Raw genomic sequence first — 13,823 nt, 5'->3', positions numbered from 1 at the left:
AAGAGAGACACCTAGTACAACGACGTACGCAGATGATGAATACATTGAATAAAATTTATGATAGGATCAAATAAATTGTTCAGCGTGTTAAGATACTTAACTGAGATGGGGACTTCAATTCCACAGAGAAAAAACGAAGAAAATGGAAATTAGTAGAGCATGGACTGCGGGATGAAATAAAAGCAAAAGCCACCCTGTAGAACACTGCACAAGGCACGATTTAATTAGTGCAAAGACCTGATTTAGGAATGATTCAGGAAGGTTTTATATTTGGGAGAGACCTGGAAGTACCGGAAGGTTTAATGTAGTCGGTGTTTGAGATTAGGTGTTTTTCTCTGCAACAAGTGAAAGGAATATTTAATTAGAAAGGTAAACGTAAGCACCAACTCCTAACTGTACTCTTCAGTAAAGTTAACCTCTTTTAGGAACTTCAATAGCAAAAACATACCCTTGAATTTCGACACGCAGTAAAGTTCTTCCCGTGAATTCTTGCTAACCAGACATTTAAATATAATTTTTTTACCTCCATCGTAATTCCTTCTGTAAATCGGCACAGAAGTACGAAAGGCATTTTGGTGTAAAAAAAAAAATAATGGAAATCCCGACTGCACAACTCACTGTGCCATCTAAACGACCTGCGGACAAGATGCGGAGTCGCTGGTGTCACGGAGTGGCGGGCTTCTTCGAAGTGCTGTTTCAAGTAATGTGCGCCGGCCACGGTGGCCGAGCGGTTCTGGGCGCATCAGTCTGGAACAGCGCGACTGCTACGGTCGCAGGTTCGAATCCTGCCTCGGGCATGGATGTGTGTGATGTCCTTAGGTTAGTTAGGTTTAAGTAGTTCTAAGTTCTAGGGGACTGATGACCTCAGCAGTTAAGTCCCATAGTGCTCAGAGCCATTTGAACCATTTTTTTTTTTTTGAAGTAATGTGCGGTTATACTGCCGTAGACAAGGCAGGTCGGAATGGACAGCGAATGACGTTTCGTCTTCTGCATGTGTTACCGCGGAGTAGACATATCATATACATTCAAAGAGTACGTTTGGCGAATGCTGACACGATGCTGATGAAGCAGCCAAGGCTTTTGCCTTTAAACACTTTGTTCGAATGGCTGCCTCAGTCATTACATTCTTACGTGCTGAATAACGACTTCGTAAAACAAGTAGTTTGATGCGGCGCGGCATCAATAGACAAGGACCAGCTAGAAGTGACGATATGAAAGTGTGTGTGTGTTAGATGCTTCTTGTCTGCTTGCGAGACGTTGCTGCAGCCTTGGTATCATCCTTACACCTGGGTGGCGAATACAACACGTCGCGTACCATAAAACTTTGTATGTTTCTATCTCACCAACTAAAACTGATTTGTACACAGTACTGAGTTGCGCATTCAGGAAAATGGGCACTCGTGTCAACGCATCACCTAAATGGACATTGCAACAGCAGAGCATTCATCTGAACATAGCCAAGTTGTACAGCAAGTTGCATCCAACCCTAAAAATTTGAAGTTTCTAGCTCCATTACTGAAACTGATAGAAATTTAACTTAAACTGATCTGTACACAAAAAATGAAATGATCGTATGGCATTGTTGGTCGGGAGGTCCCATGCGGGGAAGTTCGGCCGCCGTATTGGGATAGGATAACATAATGTTGTATTTGGAGCAACAATAATAAGTTAAAACAATACTTATAGCTCGTTGCTGTAACTTTCTAGAAGATAACTAAATAAACTACGTTCATAACATCGCAGATTGAAAAACATCTGTTACACTTAGCTGTCTAAATATTCCTTTCACTTATTATTTTCTAAGTTACCGAGAAAAATACGGGGGGAGTTCCATATTGATTTACACTTTACTTTTTCCCGTTATCCATGAGGCGCTATTTGACTCATAATGACGGTAGTCCTGTGGTATACCCTTAGAGGAAGGAAAATCACTAGAAGTGTGATGCCTGCACAGTACAGACAATTTTTCCAACTGCTGCCATTACGAGAGCGGACAATATAGTGTGTGATCGTCAAGAACAGTGAAGAGGTTTCTGTGGAATGAGGGTGTAAACAGTGCGGATATTAACAAGCGATTGGTGGCAGTCTGTGGAGAGCGTACGCCGTAACAAAAAACATGCTCTTGCAACACAACGCTCGTCCCCACACGAGACGGAGAACCACGGCCGCCATCGCTCAACTTGGGTCCTAGGTACTGACACACCCATTGTAATCTCCTGAATTGACCACTTCTGATTACCGCCTACTCGGAGCTATGAAGATACCTATGGCCGGTCATTGTATTGTATTGTATTGTATGGAACTGGTGACCTAGAAACGACGGAGAGGCTTCGTCCCCGCCGTAGCCCTCAGTGGTTCACAACCCCACAACATGCTACAGCAGTCCACTCACTCCACCGCCGCCCCACACCGAACCCAAGGTTCTTGTGCGGTTCAGCCCCCAGTGGACCCCCGGGGATGTCTCACACCAGACGAGTGTAACCCCAATGTTTGCGACGTAGAGTAATTATGCTGTACGCGTACGTGGAGAAAGTGTTTGCGCAGCAATCGCCGACCTAGTGTAACTGAGACGGAATAAGGGGAACCAGCCCGCATTCGCCGAGGCAGATGGGAAACCGCCTTAAAAATCCCCCACAGACCGGCCGGCACACCGGACCTCGACATTAATCCGCCGGGCGGATTCATGCCGGGGACCGGCACGCCTTCCCGCCCGGAAAGCAGTGCTTTAGACCGCACGGCTAACAGGGCGGGCGGGCAGCTGGGCATTACTTAACAGTCTACCAGGAACTGCGAGCCCAGTCAGGAGAATACGGTGTGGCAGTACCTGGAACCCCATTTCAACGATGGCAGGCATGGCTTTCATACTCGTGTCTGAAGGCGTGTTGTCATGTTGCAAGAACTTTTTCCTGACGGTGCACGCTCTACACACACTGCCACCAATCGCCTGTGAATATCCGCAGTGTTTCCATCCTCCTTCCACAGAACGCAAATCGTCCAGCGTTGGTTCAAAATGGTTCAAATGGTTCTGAGCACTATGGGACTTAACTTCTGAGGTCATCGGTCCCCTAGATCTTAGAACTACTTAAACCTAACTAACCTAAGGACAGCACACACATCCATGCCCGACACAAGATTCGAAGCTGCGACCGTAGCGGTCGCGCGGTTTCAGACTGTAGCGCCTAGGCCGGCCGAAGTGGTCGTGCGGTTCTAGGCGCTGCAGTCTGGAACCGTGAGACCGCTGCGGTCGCAGGTTCGAATCCTGCCTCGGGCATGGATGTGTGTGATGTCCTTAGGTTAGTTAGGTTTAACTAGTTCTTAGAAGTTGAGTCCCATAGTGCTTAGAGCCACTTGACCCATTTTGTAGCGCCTAGAACCGCTCGGCCACTCCGGCCGACTCCAGCGTTGTCCTTGATGATCACACGCCATGTCGTCCGTTCACGTAATGGCTGCAGTTGGTAAAATGAGCTGTGTACACTTGTTGTAGCTGTCCTGCCACCTACGGTTAGACCAAAGTACTACATCTGTACTCATTACAATTGCAATGAGTCAAATGGCGCACAATGGATGACGGCAGAAATAAAAGTGTAAATCAATATAGAATGCCCCTCGTAACTTATCTGAAACACACTGTAGATCATACAGTGGGAATACATATTTTTTAAATTTAAATTTTTCCCACGAGCACATGAAGATCTTGGGTTATGGAAGTCAAACTAAAACCAAAGAAATGGGAATAAAATTGCCCGAGAATATACTTGTAACGATTTTCATGAGGCACCGTGTAGGTAGCGAGCGCTGAATGAAGATGGATAGCAAATCCAATTTCACGGCCAAGGGAGGCTGGTGTGTCGCACGGTAAGCAGGGTAGCGATCAACAGGTGTTCGGGGTCGAGGCGAGCTGCGGTGCGGTGCTGGACGGGTCGCCTGCAGATTCCAGTCTGCACTCCAGAGAACGCCGCGCGCTGGCCCAGTGTTCGCCAAATCCGTACACCGACGGACAGAATTTAGACCGAACGTCGGGTTGCCAGGTGTTCCGAGTTTTGTTCGTGAAATGGCCTGCACCGCGACTTCTGGGCGCTGCACAATCCACCACAAAAATTTTCAGACCATCGCTACAGATAAATGGGCAGTATTTAAAGGACAAACTCTTAGGTTTTTAAAAATATTTATGACTTATGTGTGTTCACATTGCATCACAGGGCACCCATCTAATCGGTAGTCCAATTTCATGCATGTCCGACCCAGATAACACGATAACACGAATGACGGTTCGAAAAATTGCTAGGATGCCGTGTCCCAAGTCTTCGAGGTTCTATGGTCGAGGTGGACATTAACGACATTCCTGATGTAATCTCATAAGAAAATACTACAAGGTTTCAAGTCCGGCCTCAACAAAGAATATCCAACGTCATGGCAACATCTTCTTCAGGTAATCTCGCACACAACTGTGGAAATGTGTAGGTCTTACATTTTGTTGAAAGATGAAATCCCTGCTTACGTTGTGGCATGAGGCACAATACAGCAGCATGTCCAGGTACCATTAACAGTTCTCTCTTCGAAGGAGAAAGGTCCTTGCTCTGCTGATTTTTTTTTTAACCACCAGTACTTAGCCCCGATTTCCTGCAAACTGGATCTGTCAGCATTAGACGAACTTGAAGACGCTTGCTTGATATTAATGACCAATGTTTCTAGAATGAATGTTCACTCTGCTGCAGATTGTACAGCGTTTCCAAACTCTTACCAGATCCAAAGCAGGGTCGGATAATATGGGACAGCGGATTGTACCGGACAAGAGCTATCTCCAATCTCTACTGCTAATGGAAGCACCCAAACCCCACTGTGGTGTGAACTACGGAGGAACATGACCGTTAAGGGATTTACAATCAAAACAACAGTGCTTTTCAAAGTGGTAACAAGTTATCTGCTAATAGTGAGTTTTTCGGTGTACAAACGTTACATTACTGCAAACAAAACACGACACTACAAAGTTATGTTACATTTTTATTGTACAACTGATATTATTGTCTATATTGTAGGCTGTGACAATATCTAGCAAAGTAATAACGAAGAGTATGTTAAACCGCGGGAAGTTCGTGTTGCATAATATAAAGTAATTTCGAGTTGTAACGGACAAACCAGATAACTGATATTTTTATGTTTTGTTTTTCTTTTTAAAAGGCGTATATGGAAAAGTCACGACATAAATGCGATTAAAATAACGTGAAGGAAGTCGTAGAAAAATTCAGACTTTTTAAAATGTCAATCAGGAAAGCGAGCGAGAAAAAAAGTAAATTAGGAGATAGACTTTTCGGGAAAACAAAGAGGTGGACGTTAAACCGTTTTAGAAATAACATGTTTTTCCGACAACATTCGGTGGTGAACAGGAAAGGGTATTTGCCGAAGCCGTGCAGTTAAGAAGAAATTGGATTCGATACCACTTAAGAGAGTTTGTTCATTGAGAACTGTACAGGCTTTATTACATGTGTGACAAATGTTTGTCTAAAGGCTAAACTAGTACTTTGGTTTAGGGCTATCCTGATCGAAACTTCAACTTAATAACTTTGATATGAATTTTTGCTTATTTGTGTCAACATATCCCCAACGACCCGATATATAACTTGATATATTTTAGTTTAATTTTCATAATCATTTACGGCACAGTTAAATCTTTTTGTAACAAAAATGACATTTTTACACGTTAATATTTTGTGTCCGAAACAACACTCCTAACATTTTAATGATCAAAATTCACAAGGTGGAAAAATGTACACAAAGTCATCGAACTATGTTGTTGTAACATTGAGGTTATAATTTTGTTAAGTAATGTATCGTAGTATTTTTGGTGTGAAGAATTTTTCGATAACACTTTCAAAACATATAATTTCGGTAAAGCTTACTTGACCGGTATTACGCAACCTTCCGCTACGCTGTGTGTCCAATCGGGACTCGAACCAATTTCGAGGGCAGTGCTCTTACTGAGTGTTGCGCTATGCAGGCACGACTCCAGAAGCTATACGCAGAATTGAAGCTCTGAGGTCGAGTGAGAAGTCGCGCCTGTACAGCTCAACAGTCGGTAAAAAAAACTTCGTACCACGGTACCACTTGAACTAACGTATACTCCGAATTGTCAAAACGAACTGTAGTATGACATTTCCAGAGTTGAGAAGTCTGCATGGGCATATTCCGAAAGCCAATAAATTAAAAAAAAATTCTCGGTAAGAGCACTGCCGTCGAAATCCAAAGCTCTGCGTGTGGCATACAGTTTTCAGCTGCCGCAAATTTGAACAACTGACATTTCGGCAACAAGAAAATTGTAGCAGTTGTGTCGTTTTGCTTCATCAAGCGACACTGCGACCGTTGGGTCACGAAATTTCACCCTCTATCGGTCTTTGGCTTACTGAAGTTTACTGGGCTGTCGGAATGAGAAAAAACGGAAAGACACACACTTACCTATGTTCGGATGTTGCAGCTTCCTGCATATACGAGCTTCTCTCTCGAGCTTCTGGAAATCTGGAACATAAAAACAAACATTTAATTACATAATACGTAGAAAATATTATTAAGTAAGAATATTTTCATAAGTTCTCCGAGTGAGTCGGAAAACAGCGTCGGCTGACTCGATCACACAAATTAATATTTTATGCCGATACATGACATAACTTTTAACGTGAAACGCCTTTTTTGACAGACAGCGTTTAAGTCCCTCAGACATATCGCTCTCTTTTGCTGTACTTTAAGGAAGTCATAAAATTATCAATTTAAGCATAAGCAGAATATAAAAAAAGCAAAGACAGCAATAAACAGAAGATCGCATCAAAAGGTAGAGATTAGACAACGATAAATTTAAGAAGTAGAAGTGCGCGGTTTCATAATATTAGGAAAGACCACATCATGGGCAACAGATCCAAAAGCGTAGTGCCAGGCGAATTTAACCTATGAAAGTACTAAAAGTTCGTTCTCCGTCATGATTCCCGCCTTGATAATGTAAGATGCATTTCCATTCTTCCCAACAACGTCCAACATATTCATAGACTTGCGAGTGACTTCCTTACAATTACTTGTCAAAATAACATATATAGGGCGGTCAGAAACAGTCTAAATGCTCGCAAGAGTGTTGCAGGATCGGTTGAGCTGAGAAAAATGGTTAAAAAATTCGAGACGTTGCACCTTTTCCGAGTTACTTAGTATGAAGTTAGGCACTCAGGTCGTTACGCGCGGAAGTTTAAGCGGCCCGCTAGAGGCAGTATCGCCAAGCATGTGCTTCTTCGTTTTGTTTCCTAAACCCTAACAAGAGAGCGTTACAAGAACTGGACACGAGACGTTAGTAAGGATCGAAACCGAGCCAAACATGGACCAGTCTCGGGTGCCCATATGGGCGGGGGGCATGATTGGTTAACTTCAATGTTAAGTAGATCGGAAACGGTGCAACGTTTCGAATTTCTTCTGAACGATTATTTCTCAGCACAGCCTACCCTGCAACACGCTTACAAGGTTTTCACATTGTTTGTGACTATGCTATATAATATACACTCCTGGAAATTGAAAAAAGAACACATTGACACCGGTGTGTCAGACCCACCATACTTGCTCCGGACACTGCGAGAGGGCTGTACAAGCAATGATCACACGCACGGCACAGCGGACACACCAGGAACCGCGGTGTTGGCCGTCGAATGGCGCTAGCTGCGCAGCATTTGTGCACCGCCGCCGTCAGTGTCAGCCAGTTTGCCGTGGCATACGGAGCTCCATCGCAGTCTTTAACACTGGTAGCATGCCGCGACAGCGTGGACGTGAACCGTATGTGCAGTTGACGGACTTTAAGCGAGGGCGTATAGTGGGCATGCGGGAGGCCGGGTGGACGTACCGCCGAATTGCTCAACACGTGGGGCGTGAGGTCTCCACAGTACATCGATGTTGTCGCCAGTGGTCGGCGGAAGGTGCACGTGCCCGTCGACCTGGGACCGGACTGCAGCGACGTACGGATGCACGCCAAGACCGTAGGATCCTACGCAGTGCCGTAGGGGACCGCACCGCCACTTCCCAGCAAATTAGGGACACTGTTGCTCCTGGGGTATCGGCGAGGACCATTCGCAACCGTCTCCATGAAGCTGGGCTACGGTCCCGCACACCGTTAGGCCGTCTTCCGCTCACGCCCCAACATCGTGCAGCCCGCCTCCAGTGGTGTCGCGACAGGCGTGAATGGAGGGACGAATGGAGACGTGTCGTCTTCAGCGATGAGAGTCGCTTCTGCCTTGGTGCCAATGATGGTCGTATGCGTGTTTGGCGCCGTGCAGGTGAGCGCCACAATCAGGACTGCATACGACCGAGGCACACAGGGCCAACACCCGGCATCATGGTGTGGGGAGCGATCTCCTACACTGGCCGTACACCACTGGTGATCGTCGAGGGGACACTGAATAGTGCACGGTACATCCAAACCGTCATCGAACCCATCGTTCTACAATTCCTAGACCGGCAAGGGAACTTGCTGTTCCAACAGGACAATACACGTCCGCATGTATACCGTGCCACCCAACGTGCTCTAGAAGGTGTAAGTCAACTACCCTGGCCAGCAAGATCTCCGGATCTGTCCCCCATTGAGCATGTTTGGGACTGGATGAAGCGTCGTCTCACGCGGTCTGCACGTCCAGCACGAACGCTGGTCCAACTGAGGCGCCAGGTGGAAATGGCATGGCAAGCCGTTCCACAGGACTACATCCAGCATCTCTACGATCGTCTCCATGGGAGAATAGCAGCCTGCATTGCTGCGAAAGGTGGATATACACTGTACTAGTGCCGACATTGTGCATGCTCTGTTGCCTGTGTCTATGTGCCTGTGGTTCTGTCAGTGTGATCATGTGATGTATCTGACCCCAGGAATGTGTCAATAAAGTTTCCCCTTCCTGGGACAATGAATTCACGGTGTTCTTATTTCAATTTCCAGGAGTGTATACACTCGTGAACCAAATACTGCCCACCGCTATAAGGTAGGCAGCCTTTTGATACCGGAGACGCGTGACGTAGTAAGTAAAGCACATAAGCGGCACATACACGAGAGGGGAATTATTTTAAAGACAATACGTGCCGTGAATGAATGGGGAATTATTTTAATGACAGTACGGGCCATGAATGAGTTCATTCACTGACTGACGACAGATCGTTATGGCCCATCGCCCGGTAACTAGCATATCGGAAACGGCGAAGCTGGTCGGCTGCGGCTGCGGCGCGTTTCTACTGTGAGCATCTGGGGAAGGCGGCTGAAAGACGGCGAAACCAAGAGTAGGTGACAAGGCGTTGAAAACTCACGCAACAGAACGTGGACGTCGAAAGCTTCTCAGCTCTATAAAGCAGGATAGGCGGCAATGTATGGCAGATCTGACGGCAGTGTACGATGCTGGTGCAGATACAAGTGTTTCGGTGTTCCCATGTTGAGCAAGCGACAGTTAGATTGCAATGGGCACAGGCTAGTCCGCATTGGAGCTTGGATCAATGGAAAAGTGTCGCTTGGTGGGAAGAATCATTTTCTTATTAGACCGTCGTACAAGCGAACGGCTGAACGAAACATGCAACGCGACACGAATGCAGGCCAGTGTGCGCTGTGTTACACTATGGGAGACTTCATCCGGGCTTCCATGGGACCTCTGATAGTAATCGAAAGAACCGTGACAGCTGTGGACTACGTGGATATTATATTGCGGGCTACATACAACCTTCCATGGCCCAGATCTTCCCCGACGGCAGTGTTACGTTCCACAAGGATAACTTCCTCGTGTGACAACGCCAGAATCACGCTACGGTGGTTTGGGAAGCACGAAAGTGAATTCACTTTGATGCTTTGGCCATCAAAATCGCCTGAGCTGAACCCCATGGAGAGCTGAAATACTATTGGGGACCATTTCCAAGCCCACAACACACCTACTCGTAAATTTACCTGTACGTAGACACCTGTGTGCCACATACCACCGGAAACCTATCAAGGACTTGGTGAATACATGCAACGCATAATCGCTGCTGTTTTGTGTTCCATAGGTGGACCAACACGCTGCTATTCAGGTGGTCACAAGGTTTGGGCTAGTGAGTGTACGTTCCTGATAAACATGTTCTAGCTATGTTATTTCATGCAATGATTGTTGTTTGTCTACACGATGTTAACATTTGTGCCCACGCTACTAGTCAGGCATAAGTGCGGCACGAAGGGAAAGGGGCAGGGGTGGAGGGAAGGGGGGAGGGGAGCTTAGGGTACACAGTCCCATCGACGAAGTGCACCCGTGGAAGGACAAGGACTGGCAAAAGAAATTGTGTGTGTCGATTCCAAAAGCATCGCCCGATAAACACTTTTTCGTATTCGGGAAACCACGGAAAATTTTAAGCTGGGTGGCCACACAGGAATTTGAACACTCCGGACTAACAGTCTACTGTTTAAACCGAGGATGAGACATGCGGTATGTGAGCAGAATACGTTAGATATGTTTTATATTAGATTTGGCAGAATATATTGTTGTTGTTATGGTCTTCAGTCCAAAACATCGTTTGATGCAGCTCTCCATGAGCCGGCCGCGGTGGTCTCGCGGTTCTAGGCGCTCAGTCCGGAACCGCGTGACTGCTACGGTCACAGGTTCGAATCCTGCCTCGGGCATGGATGTGTGTGATGTCCTTAGGTTAGTTAGGTTTAAGTAGTTCTAAGTTCTAGGGGACTGATGACCACAGATGTTAAGTCCCATAGTGCTCAGAGCCATTTGAACCAGCTCTCCATGCTACTCTATCCTGTGCAAGCCTCTTTGTCTCCGTGTAACTACTGAAAGCCACATCCTTCTGAATCTTCTTAATGTATTCACCTCTTGGTCTCCCTCTAAGATTTTTACCCTCCACGCTTCCCTCCAGTACTAAACTGGTGATCCCTTGATGCCTCAGAACGTGTCCTACCTACCGATCCCTTCTTCTAGTCAAGTTGTGGCACAAATTCCTCTTCTCCCCAATTATATTCAGTACCTCCTCATTAGTTACGTGATCTATCCATCTAATCTTCAGCATTCTTCTGTAGCACCTCTTTTCAAAGTTTCTATTCTCTTGTTGTCTAAACTGTTCATCGTCCATGTTTCACATCCACACATGGCTACAATCCACACAAATACTTTCAGAAAAGACTTCCTGACACTTAAATCTATACTCCATGTTAACAAATCTCTTCTTCAGAAACGCTTTCCTTGCCATCGCCAGTCTACATTTTATAATGTCTCTACTTTGACCATCCTCAGTTATTTTGCTGCCCAAATAGCTAACGCATCTACTACTTTAAGTTTCTCATTTCCTAATCTAATTGCTTCGGTTTCACCTGATTTAATTCGACAGCGTTCCATTATCCTCGTTTTGCTTTTGTTGATGTCCATCTTATATCCTCCTTTTAAGATAATGTCCATTCCGTTCAACTTTTCTTCCAAGTCCTTTGCTGCAGAATATGTAAGATATATTTTATATTAGATTTAGTGTCTTCTCAGCAAATGGCGCTACAATGTGGCTGTAGAGGTATTGTGGCCTTTTCTCAGTTACTGAAAAGTTGATTACTTACGTTTCCTCACGCAAACACGTTAACTGATACGCATCATAACCGAAAACATATCTCTTCGGCGTGGCTCATCTCACCCCCTCTAAGCAGTCATGTTTTCATTTGATAGAAGTGTAATAGAACACCATTTCAGAATAATGACTTTTGTAAGAAGCGTGATTAGACAGACATCAATAAGTACTGTTTAAACCACTCCGCTTTCATCACAGTCAAAAATTTTTGATACGTTAACTTACTAAGTGGTCGTCACCCACCTGTGGAATAGCGGCCTCCTAAACTAACGATCGTCTGGATTTCATTAACACGGTTGTACTGAGACAGTTACGGTATATACCGACAATTTCAAATGCTAAAATATACGATTTGGTATTATCTTCTGCTTATTCGTAGCATTTTACTGTATCACTCATAACATTCCATCATTAGTTCCTTTTTATGAAATATAAATTCTAATGTTATACTAGGCAGTTCAACAGAAACGCCACAACGTCTACAAGGGAAGCAACGAATGTTCTTGTGCTATATTAATGGTCTACTATTTGATCTGCAACAGGGAGCAGCACAGACCTCATCATACATAAATGAACGGTATTCATCGCTGCGAATATGGACAATCATCAGTTGTATAACAGAATCCAAGTATCATCCTTTCAAGTTCGTTGTTGATCCTTTCACTCAATTTTTTTATTACAGAGGCCAACCAGCTCTCTGACCGAACACGCTGAGCTACCGTGCCGGCGAGTTTTTTTGTTGGTTGTATTTGGTCGAAGCGGACGTCACATGACATCCATTGAAGTTCGTTGTTGATCTTTTCACTCAGTTTTTTTTTTATTACAGAGACACGGCACGTGTCTGACCAAACACGCTGAGCTACCGTGCCGGCATCATTAGGCTACCTGAGAACGACTCACGGCCAGACCCAAACTTCCATAGGTCGTCAGCCATTTTCCTAAAACCTGTACTCGTACATCCATTTCGTATATTTCCGTACAGGGTTCAAAAATGGTACAAATGGCTCTGAGCACTATGGGAATTAGCATCTGAGCTCATCAGTACCCTAGAACTTAGAACTATACTTAAACCTAACTAACCTAAGGACATCACACACATCCATGCCCGAGGCAGGATTCGAACCTGCGACCGTAGCGGTCGCGCGGTTCCAGACTGAAGCGCCTAGAACGGCTCGGCCACAACGGCCGACTCAGTACAGGGAAGACATTTTAATAAAAAATAGCTTGCATATACGAATGAAGATGGCATGGAGTTGCTTTAAACAATGAAAACGAAAAGCTCATACTAGTTTTACAGTCAGAAATACACTGTCTTCTATCGCTGTAGTATGTCAACGGCATACAGTCCAAAGGGTAGAAAATGCAGAATCATTGGTTCTGTATAATGATGAAAATTTAAACAGGAAAATATATAAATGGAGGCCTGCTGTTTTAGTCAAAGAATAATTACACCTACTATCATGGGTAATATTTATGGATAGCTCCTCAGTTAGATGTAAAGTAATACTTGCACGAAAGAAAGTTTTTAAAACCGTATGTAGAGTTAGAAACAATCTTCTAGCATTTGTTCGTTTTGAGAACAGCCTCCTTCCTGCCTCTGTTCAATGATGGTATTTTTATCAGCAATCCAGTTGAATTCAAAGCGAAGAAATACAAAATAAATTATAAGTACTATACTGAATGTAACTAACACAATAAAGAGTGAACGACACAAGTAAAGCACATGACAATCTAGCTACACAAGTAAAACGCCAGACAGCAACGTTGTTTTCAGATGGAGATTAACCTAACAGTTGACAAATAACACAGAGTAAGTCTGAATAGAAGTCGAGCCGTAACTTAAACGTCTGTAAATGACAGGTGTAATACTGACCGATGAGAATTTATCAGGTGACTACTTTTACTAACAACGAAAGTTCATTCCCACAGAATAAGTATAAATTTAATGATCGACTGCACAGTAGCGTTTCGCACTCACTCAGTGATTCACTTACTAGGTAAGTGGCTGAATATCTAGGGTGGCAGACGAAACAGGAGAATCGTAGAATTAAACATTTAATGTTCCCTGGCGTTCGGACCCGTAACTTGTAAAGGTGACTCCGACTAGGCCCTTGTCGCTATGCGGCAACCCGCGCATCCAAAGTGTGTGGCGTTGTGCCTATGCTATCACTTTAGGCGCACTCCACTCGCGAGGCGAACATGCGAAGCTCGAGTAGTTTTATTTATTTATTTACTTTGGGCCAGTGAAG

General features: G+C 44.9%; 1 protein-coding gene across 16 annotated transcripts in view; it reads right to left on the bottom strand.

The window, feature by feature from the left end:
• Positions 1-13,823, bottom strand: part of LOC126179628 (calcium/calmodulin-dependent protein kinase type II alpha chain) — a 1,032,354-nt gene that overhangs the window by 320,856 nt on the left and 697,675 nt on the right. For all 16 annotated transcript variants that reach the window (XM_049924622.1, XM_049924624.1, XM_049924625.1 and 13 more), the window contains exon 3: positions 6,451-6,510. In XM_049924622.1, coding sequence (XP_049780579.1) covers positions 6,451-6,510 — 60 coding nt within the window. The remainder of the gene's footprint in view (positions 1-6,450; positions 6,511-13,823) is intronic.

This window comes from Schistocerca cancellata, chromosome 1 (assembly GCF_023864275.1).
Source record: "Schistocerca cancellata isolate TAMUIC-IGC-003103 chromosome 1, iqSchCanc2.1, whole genome shotgun sequence".
Taxonomy (NCBI): domain Eukaryota; kingdom Metazoa; phylum Arthropoda; class Insecta; order Orthoptera; family Acrididae; genus Schistocerca; species Schistocerca cancellata.
The sequence above is the reverse complement of the archived record's forward strand: the minus strand, read 5'-3'. Positions and strand labels throughout refer to the sequence as shown.